The sequence below is a fragment of the Pristiophorus japonicus genome, chromosome 4 (genome assembly GCF_044704955.1).
Source record: "Pristiophorus japonicus isolate sPriJap1 chromosome 4, sPriJap1.hap1, whole genome shotgun sequence".
NCBI classification, from domain to species: domain Eukaryota; kingdom Metazoa; phylum Chordata; class Chondrichthyes; family Pristiophoridae; genus Pristiophorus; species Pristiophorus japonicus.
The window spans coordinates 119,082,419-119,101,302 of NC_091980.1; the positions used below are offsets into that span (position 1 = coordinate 119,082,419).

Genomic DNA, 18,884 nt, shown 5'->3' on the forward strand with positions numbered 1-18,884 from the left:
TCAAGTTGAAAAACCTCATGAATTCAGTGAGTCTGTTTCTGTACCGTGTGTAATTAGAGTTTGAAAACTTGCCACAGAAGCACCGAGCCAAGTGGTATTTCTACACAACGGAAGATTCCTCCTTGTGAGCAGGTTCTGGGATCCGATTCAGATGCTTTTTGTACTGTAGCAATTAGGTCTGAAGTTATGAACATTTTATATTTGGTTTTACTTTCCATCTGGGCTACATATATACGAATATTGACTGGAAGTGTCGATCCCCTCAAAAGCAAGCTGCTTTACTGTACACCACTCACTGGCTGTTTTGGCATCACCATTTGGTTTAAAGCTGTCCTTCTGCTTTCAAAAGTATTAATGTTTTGAGGCCGTAAAAGTTTGCAATTTGTACTTTAGTACTCTTTCTTTCTCTCTTGTCCAGCTTATAACTAAAGTGGGATGGATATTCCTGGCATTCTCTCTAATCTCATTTGCAGTTCCCCCACTTGACCAGGAACAGCAGTGTACTGCTGTAGAGAGATCGTTGGCAGCCTACTCGCGTCTCTCTGCTTAAAGTTAAGGGGATGCCGGGTTGTTTTGGATCATATGATGCTAGTTTACTTTGGATCTGCAGCCCTTCCCCTCGTTTTGAGGATGATGCCCTGTTTTTTCAACAATTACCCAAACGTTAATACTTAGTTTAATGGTTGACATTTTGATAGCAAAGAATATATTCAAGGTTTGTGATCTCATCAGTTTTCCTCCGTTTAGCAGGTTTGGATCTGGATTGTTTCAAAATGCCATATCCATCATCATAAGCGGTCCCTCATATCGAGGATGACTTGCTTCCATGCCAAAAAGGGATGAGTTCACAGGTGTTTCAATGAAGGATCTAATATTCCAGGTCTCTAACCACACTCACGCACATGCTCGCGCACGCAGACGCTCACTCGCGCGCTCACACACTTCTCACGCTCATGCTCAAATATACATACACACAAGCTCAAACAGGCACACGCTCGCGCACACTCAAACAGACGCACACACGCTCAAAATGCCTGTACTTGGTTTCTGGGAGGAAGCTTTACCTTGGGTGCTAAGTGTAGTGATATTGTGAGCATCCCAATTTTTCCTCACCTAGTCCATGTGAGTTGGGGTTTGTTATTGGGTTGCAGCATGTCTTGAATGTACTACAGTCTTAGAATTCCCCCAAGCAGGACCTTGTCTTGAGTCCAACAAGATCTGTTCGTGTACAAAATGTTTGCACATCCAGACTTGCATAGTTATATAACCTTAGAAATCTCAGCACAGGAGGAGCCGATTAGCTCATTGTATTGCTGGCAGCACAGATTTTGATGAAAAGTATGCTGTATGCTTGCCATGCAGTTTAAAATTGGGATGGAAAATCATTTCCAAAATGAATACCAGTTAATCTGTGACCTATAAGAGTTTAGAAGCAGGGGTGGGCCATACGGCCCCTCGAGCATGCTCCGCCATTCAATAAGATCATGGCTGATCTTTGAACTAAACTCCAATTTCCTGCCCATATCCTTTGCTTCCCTTAGAGTCCAAAAATTTATCTCAGCCTTGAATATACTCAACGATTCAGCATCCACAGCCCTTTGGTGTAGAGAATTCCAAAGATTCACAACACTCTAAATGAAGAAATTCCTCCTTATCTCAGTCTTAAATGGCTTATCCCTTATCCTGAAACTATCCCCCCTCGTTCTAGACTCTCCAACCAGGGGAACTAATCACTGAGCATCTACCCTCCTCAGAATCTTGCCTGTTTCAATGAGATCATCTCTCATTCTTCAAAATTCCAGGGAGTTATTGGCCCAATCTACTCGATTTCCCCTCATAGGACAACCCTCTCAGCCCAGCAATCAATCTAGTGAACTTTCTTTGCACCACCTCCAAGGGAAGTATATCCTTCCTCAGATAAGACTACCAAAACTATGCACAGTACTCCAGGTGTGGTCTCACAAAAGCCCTGACAAATGTAACAAAACTTTATTACTCTTGTACTCTAACCCTCTTGCAATAAAGGCCAACAAGCCATTTGCCACCTTAATTGCTTGCTGTACCTGCATGCTAACGGGTGTTTCCTGTACGAGAACATCTAAATCTCTCTGAACACCAACATTTAATAGTTTCTCACCATTTAAAAAATAGTCTGTTTTTCTATTCTTCCTACCAAAGTGAATAACCTCACATTTCCCCATGTTATACTCCATCTGCCACCTTTATTGCCCATTCACTTAACCTGGCTATATCCCTTTGCAGGCTCTTTGTGTCCCCCTCACAGCTTACTTTCCACCTAGCTTTGTATCATCAGCAAACTTGGATACATTACACTCAGTCCCATCATCCAAGTCATTATTATGTAAATAGCTGAGGCCCAAGCACGGATCCTTGCGGCACCCCACTAGTTACAGCCTGCAAACCTGAAAAAGACCCATTTATCCCTACTCTCTCTCTTTTCTGTCCGTTAACCAATCCTCTATCCATGCTAATATATTGCTTCCAACTTCTTGAGCCCTTATCTTGCATAGCAACATTTTATGTGGCACCTTAGCAAATGCCTTTTGAAAATGCGCATGGTGATAACGTGACCAGATCGGGGCACAACATTGCAGCGCCACTGCAAAACTCCTGCCCAACATGGCGGGAGTCGATGTCAGCACCGCGCCCGAGTCGCAAATGCATTTGAGCCTCGTTAGCGTCCCCCAACGGGAGGTGCAAATGCACCCAATTTCTAGTCCCTAGTTTTGGATTTAAATATTCCATTCTCAAACTTGGTGAAATTCTATTGTAATATGATCACTCTTCCCTCGGAGATCCTTTACTATGAGATTACTAGGTAACTCTGTTTCATTACACTGTACAAGATCTAAAATAGCCTGTTCCCTGGTTGGTTCCACGACATATTGTTCTAGGAAGCTGTCTCAAATGTATTCCATGAACTCATCCTCCAGACTACCTTTGCCAATTTGATTTGCCCAGTCAATATGAAGATTAAAGTCTCCCACAATTATTGCATTACCTTTGTTACAATGGGATGACGTTCTCTGTGTGTATGTAAATCTTATGTATCTTACTTGAACATTCTCTAACTTTTACATGGTAATTCGGGCTAAATGAATGATACCTGAAGTGAAACTAAGTTGTCTGTAGATGTACTGCTTCAAGGTGAGCTGTGTACCTGGAACAGATTATATCCCGTCTACCGCGATTTACTGCAAACATTTTCTACCAAAAAAACAGAAACCATTTTAGTGCTTACTTTTTTTTTTAAAGACTTGCATCTAGACCCTTTCTCACTGGCAGTGCTTGACTGCATGTTTCTCCCTCCATCACCCGAACATGCACTTCCATTTCTTTTTGAATATTTTTATCTATTCCCAATATGGGAGCAGGAATCTGGTCTGTGCTCCTTTTGAAATAAACTCTACTGTCTAAATCTTCGCAGCATTTGGGTTTCAGATCTAAACCATGTTTTAATTAATAGGCTATGGATTGAATTTCCTTTGCGTCCGTTAGCAGGCTGAGCAATAGATGCTGTTGGAACGCACTGCTGCAATTCTATGCACTCACAGCTGGAATGGAGGGGGGCAGGGGGTTGCTGTTGCTATTAAATTGATTTTGCATGCTGTGATTCAGCATCAGTCCTCACTGTGGTAATGAACTTGTGTAAATGTTTGTCTGAAAGAACCCTCCACTTGGCCTAAATGCAAATGTGCCTAGTTTTACTAGATAGTGAAGGTTTCATAAAGGGTCTCTCTCTCCCTTGCTAGCGAGAGAATTTGCAGTTAAATACACTCTGGTCGAGTAGAGAAGAGCTTTGCTACATCTCTAAGCACTCAGTGTGTGTGTGAAACCCTTGACCTTCTGAGTTGCAAAGAGCAGCCTTCTCCTCATGAGATCCATGGGAGCAGTGACCCAATCCCAGCCTGCTGTCAAACCACATTCAAAGGGTTCAAAGAGCTCATCAAAGCTCAGACACTGTTGGTTTGATGGTTTGAAGTGCAAATTTTTTTTATGTTGTATTCAGGCTAACAGCCATGTTGATGTAGCTGGGTCTCCCTGATTGAATGCTAACTATGTCTGGCAATTATTCGACAGGAGTACCAAAACATTAGGACCCTACATCAGTCAGCTACACTGCCAAACCATTTACATGCTACTTTCATTCTATGTTTGTGCATTACTGTGGGGCGGGTGGGGCTGCAGCAAGAAAGCAATATCTTACTCTTTTCTTGCTTTATGTTTTTTCTTCCTGCTCATTTTCTTTTTATTTCTTTAGCCTGTGCTCTCCTTTTTTTAATTGGGACTGCTGGGGTTCAGAGATGCACCCTTCTTTGGAATGTAGCATAGACACAAACCTTGCACTTTCTATCCTCTGGACAAAATGGCGGGAATGAGCAGCGCTTTGAATCGTTCCCAACTACTGCTGAGCCAATGACAGACTAAAATTGGAATGCAGGAAAAAGAAAAAAGAAATACTTGTTTATAAAGCGTCTTTCATGACCTCAGGACGTCCTACTTCGCTCTAGAGCTAGTTAAGTACTTTATTTTGAAATGTTGTCACTGTAGGAAGCGTGGCAGTCAGTTTTGCGCACAGCTAGGTGCCACAAACAGCAAGGAAATAAATGACCAGATCATCTGATTTAGGTGTTGGTTGAGGGATAAATGTTGGTTAGGACACCAGGGGAACTCTCCAGCTCCTCTTCGAATAGTGGCATAGCATCTTTAAGTCCACCTGAGAGGGCAGATGGGACCTCGGTTTAACGTCTCATTCTTAAGATGGCACCTCCAACAGCTGCAGTACTGAGTGAGTGCTGCACTGAAGTGTCAGCCTAGATTATGCAATCAAGTTGGGGGGTATAAATTGCAAATGCCTTGCAGGAATTGATTTGCATTCCAATTATACTGCTCAAACTGACATGCACTAGTGTGAATCAAACTTTCATATTATCTAGAAATGAAACAATAGCGATGGAGTTGCTATAAAAATATTAAAGTATATCTTGGGTAAATTTCCAAACCTCATTAGAATGGCGGAATATCTCAGAATGTCCAATTTGCATCAGGCAAACAACAGCTGATGTAGTTTAGTAACAGTTTTGTTGTTTAAAGAACACACATCTGTCCTGTTGCCAAACACCTTCATGGAGAGCCAAATCCTATTTCTCTGATCATTTCACTTCGATTTTGTAATCCACTATTTTTAATGGTTATTTTGCTGCCTTTGGTGTTACAGGAATATGCCAAGTCTGCTTTTCCAAAAGAAGATCTGTTACTGAGCCCAGTGGGTTTATTCCATTTTGCCGATGCTGAACATGATCTGGATGAAGTGATAATAGATTGATATCCATAATTCCCTCCACAGTTCTCTATCTCAGCTATGCTTTTGTGATGAGGGGTTGAGTCGAGGTCAGATGCTTCCATGCTTCCCCGTGTAGAGGAAGGAATGGAGGCTTGATTCTGACCCCTTTTGAAACTGAAGAGCAGTGTTTCCATATCCCACAATTGCTCTTATTACGAAGGCGGTGCTTTATTCTGGAGTACAGCCAGGGGTTACGGATAGCCGCCTTCTACCTTGCCTCAAGCAGCCATTCTTCATGTGTGAGGCAGACTCTGATTGTCAGGAATATTTCTGAATGTGGAGGGGAGGAGGGCCATTGGGAATTCTGATTTGCTATGTGTAGACTTTCAGTAGAGGCTCTTGGACAGCAATCCGGAATGGGAACCCAGAACTTTTATCTGCCCTAGCCCAAGGGTGCTAAAACCACTTGTACTTCCCACTTCCACCCTGGCTGAGATCTGTACTAAGTTAGCACAGGAACTAAGCTTGTGACTGCACTACATCATGTGGTTTTATTCACTAATTTCAATCGTTTGTCATCTTGTGTTCAGTGTTGGTTTGTTTTGTGACTGTTAGTAGTTAACAGTTGTTAAGAGCTGGGAGCTGATTACTTCGAGACTAGAGCATGCACAATACCATTACCGTACCATGGACTGCAAGGTTCAGTCCATCATGGAACTACTTGTTCCCAATGTGGGCATTGTTTTAATGGCTGATATTCCTTCTTCCCACATGCAGGAGAAAATCCCGTACAAAGTGCCAAATGTTGCCCTAGCATCTACCGTTTTGTGCAACGCCACTGCTGGTTCATCTGGGAAAAGCGCAGGCAGAACCCCCCCAACTTTCCAGTTGCTCTGCTACCAGGTCTGGAACATCACCGGGAGGTTCACAATCTACCAAATGGCTTGTAACTGCAAAATTTCATCAACTGGCAGACTAAAAGTCATTGCAGTCACAGCAAGTGATGACTTAACTGATGACATTTTTGTTTTATAACGTTTCTCTGCTACATCATCTTAATCGTCAATAATTCCATCTCGTTTTGTTACCAATCTAAACTATTTGCATAATTTTGGGGATCTATTGGAAACCATGTGTATCCAATTGGCAGACCAATGGAGTGAACTTGATGAATAAACATCTGGCCAGCTTCTCTCGTGTGCCATCTGTGGATCCCTGTGATACTGCTCCTCAATCTGTTAGAATTTGGGACACTTGGGATGTATTTCGGTTCCAACTGGCCAAACAATCCCTTTTTTTTTCCAAAAGATTTACTAAACTGATTCTACCTTCAAAATACTCAGTATTTCAGACTCTGATTTAAGAGATTAGAACCTGATCACCAGTTTCCTGACTTAACTGTGTTTGGGTCATTGGCTCAATCATGGGTCAGGAGGTTCAAACCATACTGACCACACTCCAGCTGGGCCTAAATAAGTCACTGTTTCTTTCAAGCTGTTTCAGTAGGATGTGGTTTGGATTTTTATCCACTACAAATAAGTCTATTCCAAAGGTGCTTTTAATGTGCCCTAGTTTCACACAAGCTCCAGGCTTGCCTGCCAGCTTTCAAAAATACGTTCCTATACATACATTTTTTTAAATTGGCAGAATGGGCTGATGAAATGGAAAAAATGCTTACTGAAGCCAAGTGATGCTCCTCTCTCACTTTACAGTAATATATTTGTCAACCATTCCTCCTTGTGTGTAGTGGGGGGGTTCTTTCTGTTTTATCTTGATCTTCCTGAAAAGTTTGCAGCCCTGAAAGCTGTACTGTTCAAGCCACAGGGCAATTGCAGTCAGTAGGAATTTAAAATGTTCGCCCTTCACTGCTTAACCTGACTCCAGCATGTGTCGAACTGAAACCTGCTTGTGATTTTTTTTTTTGATGTTCTGTAGATGCAGGTATATTTTTTTACACTGTCTCTTACAATAAAATATATTACTGGGTTGAGGGAGGGGAAGAGGTGGAAGAATTGGGGGGCCAAGTTTTAAAGCAGGCAGAGTTGGCTATCCGGATCTGAGCCTGGAATTCCAATGTGCTAAACAGCTTCCTGTTAACTCCTATTTCATTTTTCTGCTTCAAGCACAGCATTTAAATGCAAAATCCCAATCCAGGCATAAAACACTTCCCAATTATATGGTTATTAACGCTTGCCACATTAAAGGCCGTTGCCTTGCTGCCAGGCTTCACCTGGAGACAGCTGCACATTTTCAGAGGCGAGGTTTTGTTCACTGTTTTTCTCTTGTTTCAGTGCAAGTTGAATTACGGAATGAATAGGCTGTGGGACAAAGATCTGCTAATTGGCGCTTTTTAAATCTGCATTTTATGGTAATCCTTAAAAGACACAACTAGTTTAACAAGAACTGTATTATGTGAATCAGGGTTCAGCTGCTCCTTTGGCCAGAATAGAACTTTTTTTTTGGGTGGGAGGAGGAAGAGGGGTGCAAGAAAATATCATCTTGATCGCCTTTTACATTAAATTTCTGTGTTGTTCTCACACTCTCTCTCTCTCTCTCTCTCTCTCTCTCTCTCCTTGCACGTACTTGCTTGCTCTTGCTTTACCCCCACCTTTCTCTCTCGCTCTGTTCCCCTCTCTTTGTCTCTCCCCCGCCTCTCTTTCTCTCCTCTCTCATTTATTTTCCTGTATGTGCGTGTCGCTGGCAATGCCAGCATTTATTGCCCATCCCTCGTTGGTCTGAGCAGGTGGTGGGTGAGCCGCCTTGAACCACTGCAGCCCGTGTGGTGAAGGCACTCCCACAGTGCTCTTGGGTATGCAGTTCTAGCATTTCTCATTTCAAAATGAGTTTGGGCAGCCTTAATGCACTTCCCACTAGGTGTGCGTTCCAAACAAAAAAAATACCCATAATTGGATGCATTTGGATGGCAAATAACTGATGATGCCTCTTAGAATAACAGGGGGTTGCTCGTTTCAGGTAGTGGTTAAGGCATTTTGTCAGGGCATCATAAAGTGGGATTTATACTGCATCTAACTAGCACTGCGCCTGCCTTTGGAGTACTTGAAAGGACAGTGTGATGGCAGCCTCTACTCTACCTTATCAGGGAGCATTTGCTACTGAGCAGCACTGACATGCCTCACTGTATAACAAGCACATAAGTTCAACAGATACAAATAAATGAAAACTGATGCATGTGGACTGGATGTTGAAGCTGGACAATAAATCCTTTAATACATAAGCCTGGCTTTCAGAGTTCGAATTGAGGGCGTATGGGGAAGATTTTCTAATTGAACATTATTCAGATGGTGCATTATTAAGTCTCGCAGAACCATCCGTTTACTGGTGCAGTCTGGCATCCCTCTCCTTCCCCCTACTTCCCTTCTTCCAAAAAACATGGCAAACTCTCTGCCCCACTATCAAGGACATAGCGAAAAGTGACATGGGTGAACACTTGGCACAACTCTCCCTGATCAACTAAGCAGAAATGTGGGGAGGGGGTGGGGGGGGGGAAGAGAAAGAGAGGGAAGAGGAGGACAGCAGCAAAGAGGAACAGTTCAAAATGCTGTTGTAAATCTTAGCATGGGGCTCCTTGAATCCACTTCCACAAACAGCACAGTTCCTAGCAAGCCTGGCCCTGTTTTTGGTATGATGTGCTCTATATCTACTGAAACTATGGGGAATTGTTTGGGCATCATTAGGGCTTAAGTTTAACAAAAAGCCCCAAAGTGGCACATAATTCCATACAGCACAAACCCAACTGGGAATTTGAAAGGAGCATGAAGTGGGCAGAAATTCATTGTATTGGTTGTCAGCTAATTTTTCCAATTGATTGCGGCCGTTTGTTGGGTTTAAGCAGTTTGAATAGCTACTCTAATGCTCGTGTAATGATTGTTCTAGTTTGCTTTTCAAGTAACGTACAAACATGGTCACACCTGTGTTAAATCAGCCCCTTGCTGGGGAAGAAAGACCTATCATCTCCAGCAGCTGTTGAACTTAATGTCTGTTTGTGGTCGTGACTGTCTGCTGCCTGCTTCTTTTGATGACTTGTGCATGTGGTTAGTATGAGCTGGATTTGGGGATGGGGGCATAGAGAGAAATATGTGTGATGGTTGAACCTCTGAACTCAAAGGCTGATCTCTGAGCTTGTGGCCGACACAGCCTTTGCTCAAATTTGCCACAAGTATCAAGCTCGTGACCAGTGAGGTCTCTGCTGTTGCTGGAGTTCAGATGCTGCAGCTGACAGCATTTTGAGTGCTGTTTCATTTCAACTCGAGGGTAAATGCACCACGAAACACTATCCGGACCATGTTGCTTCCTTGCTTGCTTTTACCTCTTTTTTTTCTTAATTTCTCCCCTCCCTCCACCATAAGGTATCCTACTAAACAAGCCTAGCCAATCTTCACCTTCATGTACTTGCCCAGCTAGCTGGGTTTGGCAACCTTTAACGTAAGAAAAGACTTTTTCCCCCTTTAAGTTTAGAATCTCTTTCATACAGTCAGGCCAAATTCAGACTTCAGAATCTATGTGCTGTATCAGACAGTTGTGTGTCTTTTTCTCCCTGTCCTTATTGGTGTTACGGAGGAAGCTCAACAGTCGGTCGATTTGAATGCTGTTTCAGAGAGAACTTTACATTTTGCAAGGGGAGGAAGCTGGGTGACACAGAGCTTTAAAGCCCAGTCCCTTCAATGGTTTAAAAAAACATTTTGTTTCTCATGCTAAAATGGAAAAATGTGAACACTATGGGCCTAAATCAATCATCAAGCCAACTCGCAGGAAAGGGTCGGACAAGGGGCCAAATACAGTTGGGACTTTCTTAAAATGTTGCTTCAGAATTGCATGGATGATCTGTCATTGTCCACAGTAAGATGAAGTAACTACCTGCATGTTAGAGACTGGTGATCAGCACTATAGTTGAAGTTTGCTATGGATCCTGATGGCCATGATCTCTCCATTACACAGTGGTTGTGTCAAAGTATTGAGAAGGAAAGAAAAATGAAAAACTTGTATTTATCACGTGTCACAAACCTCTCACATCATTTGACTTAGGAGTTACTTTGAAGTGTGCTGACTGTTGTGCAGCTAAGCCAAACACTGCATCCATTTTAACTAGATCCTACAAGCAGCCATTAGAAGTTAATGTGCGATTTTGGTGTTGGTTGAGAACACCAGGAGAACTCCCTGCACCTTCAGTAGTGCCACAGGATCGATTAGCATGCCGCTAAACTACTAGACCAGCGCTGCATTGAGATATCCGTCTAGTTGCTGCGTTCAAATCTTGACATGCGGCTTGAACCCACATATATATAAAACCAAGTCGCAGTGTGATCCAATGCTTGTTTCTCAGCATTATTGAAATAATGGTGTGAAGAGGTGAGTAACCGTTAACTATCGAAGGCGTGAGCGAGGGGTTCGCCTGAAGTGTGAACAGTCTTGTTTTGCATGTAACTGTTTCACTGTGGCTGCATTGATGATGCAATGTTTCCTGTTAAATTACATAACCAGTCAGTCAGTCTCTTACCTGTTCTGTAAATCCAAGCTGCTTAATGGACCCATTTACTTACATGAGGCTTTGCTCTGGAGTTGGATTTCCTGCCTCTGCACACTTAGAAACATAGAAAATAGGTGCAGGAGTAGGCCATTCGGTGCTTCGAGCCTGCACCACCATTCAATAAGATCATGGCTGATCATTCCCTCAGTATCCCTTTCCTGCTTTCTCTCCATACCCCTTGATCCCTTTAGCCGTAAGGGCCATATCTAACACCCTCTTGAATATATCCTATGAACTGGCATCTCTGTGCGGTAGGGAATTCCACAGGTTAACAACTCTCTGAGTGAAGAAGTTTCTCCTCATCTCAGTCCTGAATGGCTTACCCCTTATCCTTAGACTGTGTCCCCGGTTCTGGACTTTCCCCATCATTGGGGACATTCTTCCCGCATCTAACCTGTCCAGTCCCATCAGAATCTTGTAAGTTTCTATGAGATCCCCTCTCATCCTTCTAAACTCCAGTGCATAAAGACCCAGTTGATCCAGTCTCTCCTCATATGTCAGTCCCGCCATCCCGGGAATCAGTCTGGTGCACCTTTGCTGTACTCCATCAATAGCAAGAACGTCCTTCCTCAGATTAGGAGACCAAAACTGAACACAATATTCCAGGTGAGACCTCACCAAGGCCCTGTACAACTGCAGTAAGACCTCCCTGCTCCTATAGTCAAATCCTCTAGCTATGAAGGCCAACATGCCATTTGCCGCCTTGTACCTGCATGCCAACTTTCAATGACTGATGAACCATGACACCCAGATCTCGTTGCACCTCCCCCTTTCCTAATCTGCCACCATTCAGATAATAATCTACCTTCATGTTTGTGCCCCCAAAGTGGATAACCTCACATTTATCCACATTATACTGCATCTGCCATGCATTTTCCCACTCACCTAACCTGTCCAAGTCACCCTGCAGCCTTTTAGCGTCCTCCTCACAGCTCACAACATTATCCAGTTTAATGTCATCTGCAAACTTGGAGATATTACACTCAATTCCTTCATCTAAATCATTAATGTATATTGTAAAGAGCTGGGGTCCCAGTACTGAGCCCTGCGGCAGTCCACTAGTCACTGCCTGTCATTCTGAAAAGGACCCGTTTATCCCGACTCTCTGCTTCCTGTCTGCCAACCAGTTCTCTATCCACATCAGTACATTACCCCCAATACTATGTGCTTTGAATTTTCACACCAATCTCTTGTGTGGAACCTTGTCAAAAGCCTTTTGAAAGTCCAAATACACCACATCCACTGGTTCTCCCTTGTCCACTCTACTAGTTACATCCTCAAAAAATTCCAGAAGATTTGTCAAGCATAATTTCCCTTTCATAAATCCATGCTGACTTGGACCGATCCTGTTACTACTTTCCAAATGTGCTGCTATTTCATCTTTAATAATTGATTCCAACATTTTCCCCACTACTGATGTCAGTCGAACCGGTCTATAATTACCTGTTTTCTCTCCCTCCTTTTTTAAACAGTGGTGTTACATGAGCTACCCTCCAGTCCATAGGAACTGATCCAGAGTCGATAAACTGTTGGAAAATGATCACCAATGCATCCACTATTTCTATGGCCACTTCCTTAAGTACTCTAGGATGCAGACTATCAGGCCCCGGGGATTTATCGGCCTTCAATCTCATCAATTTCCCCAACACAATATCCCGCTTTTTTCCTCTTTCTGATCATATTTCTTTGCATCTACCTGGCACTGTAAGGGTGTTCAAGCTGCTTTGTACTCTACAGTGCACTGGATATGCCAAGCTGTCCAGTACTGTATAGTGTACTGAGTGTGCAAATAAAAAAACATCTTTAATTCACAGTGCTTGTGTCTCATTGGTGATGGTCCAAATACAACGGTGTTGGTTCTAGGGAGCAGTAGCACTATGTGTCAGTTTGCATGTGCGGTCCCGTACTGTAATCGCTGGTCGTTGCACAGTGCAGTACTACACTGAGATCTGTTGCATATGTTAACAATTGTAATATTTAAGTCCGACAAATGAGGACAGGGTTATAATTAATGTACAAGCTAATGCATTTGGGTGGTGGGGGGAGAAAGATCCCTTCGAAGTGGTTGTTACTGTAATGCTTGTTTTTCTGTGATACAGGAATCAAACTGCCCAGTGCGAAACACCGTGGGAAAGTGAATTTGGGGAATCCGAGTAAGAATTCCCTTAAATAAACACTGCAGAGTGTATTATACGTATTTGGATGTGCTGAGAAAATTTAGTTACCATCGCAGTATAAAGAAAGCTGCTTTGTTATGACCGTGTGATGGCTAAATATAAGTAGGACGTGTTGCAGCAGCATGGTTTGTAAAGATTAAGTTATCAATCCAGGCCATTTTGTGTTGTGATGTCTCCTGGTCAGAACATGCTCAATAGCTGTATTTCTACCCAATGGATTCTATGTTTATGCACAAAAACCCACCACCACAATATATATATTAAACAAATATATAGTTGGTATGCAGACATTCCTTCTGTCCCAGCTGTTTTCTTCTGTATAAATATTAATCTTGTTGAAAGAACAGTTATGTCATGCACTTAGAAGAGTCTGGGTCAGACCTGTCAAGCAGATAGATTATGGTGAGCTCTGAATGGGCTGGACTATCAAATGTTACAATCATTTGTAATCAACCCAATAACAACAACAACTTGTATTTATATAACTCCTTTTATTGTAGAGAAACGTCTGAAGGCACTTCAGAGGTGCAATCAGAAAAATAGGATGCGAAGATAAAGGAGATGATATTTGAGGCGTGAGTTTAGAGGAGGAGAGGAAGATGGAGATGCACAAGTCTTCAGAGAGGGATACCTAGAGCATAGGCAACTGAAGGCTCAGCCACCAATGGCAGGGGCTAAGGGGAGAGGGTAGTTCACAAAAGGCCAGTGTCCGAGAGGAAAGGAGAGTTTGGGGGTAGGGAGGATTGGGGCTGGAGGAAGTTGAAGAGCTAGGGAGGGGCAAGGCCATGAAGAGATTTAAAAATGAGGATGAGAATTTTAAACTTGAGGCTTTGAAGAAGTAGGAGCCTGTGTAGACCAGAAAGGTCGGGTGATGGGTGAGCTGGAGTTGGTGTGGGGTAAGATATGGACAGTTGAGGTTTGGATGAGCTGAAGAGGGGGGAGAAAGGGAGGCTGACCAAGAGAAGATTGGAATCATCGTATTTGGAGGTGGAGGGATTCAGCGGCAGATGAACTGTGTTCAGAATGCTGTGCTCAAATACTGTACTGTGAGCCTGTGTGGAGTTCCAGTGTGCTGTACTGGAGGTTAGCAGGATATACATTCAACCTGTCTGGCCACAGTGGTGTTTTTGTGTCGGAGGCAACTTCAAGCAGAGGCAAAGGGTGGGAAGTAGAAACTGAGGGAAGTCCATTCTTTTGTATCTCTCCACGATCAATGCAGCGTGACACTGATGGGTGCCAGGGAGCATGACACCTGCCCAGCCTTGTGGATATAGGTTAACCGTCTTAAGATGGTGATTTTTATCCTTGGTTTTGTCTGATCTTTCCCTTTCTTGGTGCATCTGACCCAATTGCCTTGTTCTAAGCTGGAACAGCTGCACTGATCTGATATCTCTGGTGATGGCCTTCAGCAATTATCCTTTATAAATGTTTTGGTGTTAGTTCATTGTGCATTTTCTAAATACTCAGTGTGTGTGAGTGAGAGAGATCCAGATAGTAAAGGCTCCAGTGGCGATGATTTTGACAAGTTGGCATGTTGTCCAGAGCCGGACATCCGAGAGCTCTGATAGCAAAAACTACCAATCTGCTCCTCTCAGTCTCCACATACAGTGAATATGTTGTTGTCTTCTCCTAGGCAGAACATCTCCTGGCAACTGGCCTTTTTACGATGATCATGCCCTTCGCATTTGTGTAATCTTCCCCCACTCTCGTGTGCAGGGTCTTGTTCTGGGTCATGTCCTCCTTAACAGATCTGGTGCACAGCAGTTTAAAGTTTAAAGTCGCAATTGATTGTTCACCGTCGGTTAGAAAACTACTCACATTCTCCTCTGGACCCAGGGTACTTTTAGAGAGGAAGGTGTTCCCCAGTTTGCCAGAAGATATTTTGTAAATTTGCCAATTTCTTGTGCCGCTAATGTGGCTTGGGGGCCATTTGTAGCCCACCTACCTTTCACCTGTGGGGCTCTTTGCATGTTTGCCTCTAAGCCTCCATTCACAGCCTGCCTGTCTGAGCTTCTGACTGAATTTGGATTAAGTTACCTTTTTTTTGGGGCTCTCCAGTAAAATGAGGCATGGGAATGTTATTAGAAGGCAGGATTATCTCAGCTTTAATAAAGCAAATGAAAGGGCCTTATAAAGGCATTATTTAATAGAACCATTGGTCCTATAACGTTTTCCCTTTCCTGCGAGGAAGTACCTGGCCTCCACTTGGCAGTTAACCCACAGTGGTACCTTTTTGAAACCAGAAGCTCGGTGTGTGGGGAATCGCAAGCCTAGAATGTAATTCTGAGGGCGTCACAGCCAAGCTTGGTTCCCTTCTCATCCAACCTCTATAGATGCGCACTTTTCAGCAGGTGTTGTAGAGGGAACCTGGCTATTATTTCTCCTCCCTCCCCCTTAGCCCAGGGACACCAAGACTAATTGTTGCACTGACTGAGATCAGCTAACTCTGTACTTCAGGAATCAAACCAGGGACCTGTATGGCTTCGTGTTACACTGACTATTCTATTTGTGTATGGATGTTGATTATTATCATAGGACGAGGAAAGCGATCATAACAGGAGATAAAACAACTTTAAAAAAAAAAAAAATGTGTTGCTCTGGGAATGTCGATACTGACCCCTGCCCACAGTGTATTAGCAGAAATTGTGTCATTATTACGAAGCTGTTCAAAATTCCAGTGATGTGTCTCCTGGGTTATATCCTTTGTAGTGCCATGACAGCGGTTTCATGTTGTGTCTGATCTTGAAATTGAAATTCAAAGGTATCCATATTAATGGAAACCCTACCTGTTGCTGTTCATATAGCTGCAACATCAACTACTGGAACGTTGATCAGCTTACAAAAAGGATCTGTACGAGAGTGACTGATGTTACCGGATATTTCTGAAGGACTGAAGACGGCAGGGAGGAGATGTGACGCCTCAAGGCATCTGTGGTGCTCGGTTGTACCTGGCCTGGTCCAGGAGGGATCCGCCTTAATTTTGGAATTGTGGATTCTGGTGTCGCAGCTTGCCAAGTATTTATTTGTATGTTTCAAAATTTGGTGGGGGGAATGGGTCGGAGTCCAATCTTCAACCAATGTCCGCACTTGCATACTTTCCAGCAGTTGTCACTGCAGAGTGCTCAGGAATGGGCAAACCCTCTCTCCCAAGGAGTGCTAAAGCTAACTGTAGCACCCAAACTGCTGCCCTGACTGTGATGCATTATAAGAACATAAGAAATAGGAGCAGGAGTAGGCCATACAACCCCTCGAGCCTGCTCCACCATTTAATACAATCATGGCTGATCTGATCATGGACTCGGGTCCACTTCCCTGCCTGCACAGAACCTGTATAGAACTTGCAATGGCTTGGAGATGGATCCAGCTGCTAGAAATAGAACCCCCTCCTCCACCCCCCACAATAAATGTCAGTATTGCTGACAATCAACTGTGTGCACTCGTCTCTTGGTTACCAGTATATCTGCAATCTATTTAACTTCTGTTACTTGGGTGTGTAGAGTAAATACTCGTAAAGTGCTTTCTATAAAGTAACATGTTTTTGTCATTATGGACCTGTTGCAGGCTGGGATTAGAGATTCTCATTAATGAAAGAGGATGTGGTTTTCTTTACTTGTTTGCTAGGAAGGGCACAGTGAGATACTGAAGCTGTTTACTCGGTGTTTGATAGAAATATCAATCCAATTGTGCAGGCTGAGGCTGATGACCAAGCTGAGACCAGAGCTGAAGTTTCTTTCTGCATGTGGTCACTGGACAGTGATCAGAAAATAAGGATTTTTATTCCCTCCTCTTCCTCATCCTGTGGTGCTGGGGCCAATTGTGCTGATCGCTTAACTCAGCACGGATAGGGTTCAACCCCGAGACTGCTCCCAGTCACTGCATAGAGTTGGACGATTTACCTCTGGGCCATCGGGATAGGCTAAACTGAGTAATGTTAGATAGTGAAATACTGCGTTGTACTTCATACACCATAAAACCTGTTGCATGCCGCTGAGTATATTTAGAGCTGACATGAAGGGTTGCTGATTTCTAACTCATCCCCTTGCCTATTGGTGTGATTTGCAGTTTCCCACTGAAGTGCTGTTTTCCTGTTCCTGTCCTTGTCCTATCGAGTACATTAGTTATGACTGCTGTAATAGCCCACCCTTCCTGTTATGGGATGTAAATATAGGAGCAGTAACTTCAAACACCACAGTTGGCCTCCATGCACATAGTCATTGGGCAGGCTTCCAGATAATCCATTGTTGCGATGCATATTCTGTTGTGGGCTGTAACACAATCTCGGTTTGGTTCACCTCCGAAACTGCTCAAGCACTGCCCAAGAGGGTTTATTTAAAGAAATAATTTTATTTTCTTCTGATGGATTTTAGCTGATAAAATCTCTTTTGTGCTTTTAGCACTCAGTGTGTGCACCCTAGGTCGGGTGCAGCACAAATTAGATGTGGAGTATAGCTTTTTCTGCACTGTCCCACCAAACATTCCCTGATTGGGTACAGCACAGGTTTGACGTGGACCAAAACTATCGAACATTCTCAGATCAGCTATATCATTATGGAGATGTTCTCTCGAGTCCTATGTGGATTTAATGTGGCATTTAATCCAAGAAGTAAAGCAGGCTGATGAACCTGTCTGCTGTGCAAAACCTAGTCTATGACAGTGGAGGCATCCATGATGATTAGCACCTGGAGCACAGTTCACGACTGCAAAGTGATTACCCCAATCTTGGAGGGCATTTTATAGCGAACCCAATCAAACTTGTGTCATGCTTAAAACAGCCTCTTGGCTGTATGTATGTGATAAGTGGTCTTTTGCTAACCCTGCTGGCTGTGTGGGCATGAAACGTCACATTCTCCTGTTCCAGTACAGAACCACAGTGAATGTTTTGTAATCATTTGACTGAAGGGGCGGGTGGCGATGGGGTTGAATGGTTCTGCACCTCCTATCATGTAATCCATTATAATGTCAGATCATGTGAACAGACGGGTAACACTCCATGTCCCATGTCACATACTCTTAAAATGGCATGTATATCAATTTGTTTACTTAGCCTTCATGTCTGTCGTATCTAGTTGCAATATCGCCGTACAATGCGAACAATACGGAACTGATTTAGGATCCTGTGCATTTTCAAGTCGGTTGGATAGCCTGCTGATTGTCTTTCGATTCTACTGCGAAGTCTCCTGTAATTGGTATAAAACCAGCTTGTGGCAGATGTGTTTAATTTACTAAAAGAAAACCTCTCCAGATTGAAAAAAGCCCTGGAGATAAGCCAGCGGTGCTGTGAGGGGTCGCCATGCATCTTTGTGTGGTTTAGTCTAGTCTTGGGGGAGAGGATTTAAAATAGCACATTCTATTAGTCAAGGTCCCGATAATCTTCAAAAATGGCTGCGTCTGAGGTTTCTCTGGAATGCTGCGGTGCCTTTGGCGTTGAAATTCTGCTGTTATCACTTCCTGTTCAACTTGTGGAAGATTTAATCTGATTATGCTATTTATTGACCTCTACTGGTATCAGAAGATTTCTTCTTTTTTGACAAGTATAACCTGTACTCTGTTTCTTTTGTTCAAAGTGTTGACACGGTGCCTGTTTTTTTTTTAAAGTGGCCAGTGGCGATGGTGGGTTGATTGAAGAGGGGGGTAAATTGACTTAAAGTGCAACTGAACCAAGCCAGTACCGACAAAAATGGAGGGGAGAGGAAGAGAATGGTTGCTGTGTGAGAATTTACTGCCCTGTTGCTACGCGACCCATTTCTTCTCGCTTCCTGGCCGCCTGATTAAAATGTATGGAATTGAGTGCTTTAATGCACCTTTTGTGCCTCTACCAGAGACCTGGGTGCAGGAGTATGGGATTGTCATGTTTCAT

The 18,884-nt window shown here is 43.3% G+C and overlaps 1 protein-coding gene across 9 annotated transcripts in view; it reads left to right on the plus strand.

Annotated features, from left to right (window-relative positions):
- The window catches only part of fam53c (family with sequence similarity 53 member C), a 111,257-nt gene that overhangs the window by 72,468 nt on the left and 19,905 nt on the right, over window positions 1–18,884 (plus strand). Inside the window, exon 5 of one of the 9 annotated variants that reach the window (XM_070878545.1) lies at window positions 15,832–15,887. The exons of 7 other annotated variants lie outside the window; for them this stretch is intronic. In XM_070878545.1, coding sequence (XP_070734646.1) covers window positions 15,832–15,858 — 27 coding nt within the window. In that variant the 3' untranslated portion in view covers window positions 15,859–15,887. Of the gene's footprint in view, window positions 1–6,082; window positions 6,382–15,831; window positions 15,888–18,884 lie in introns of those variants that run through there. One more of the 9 variants, XM_070878541.1, reaches the window with a different exon arrangement.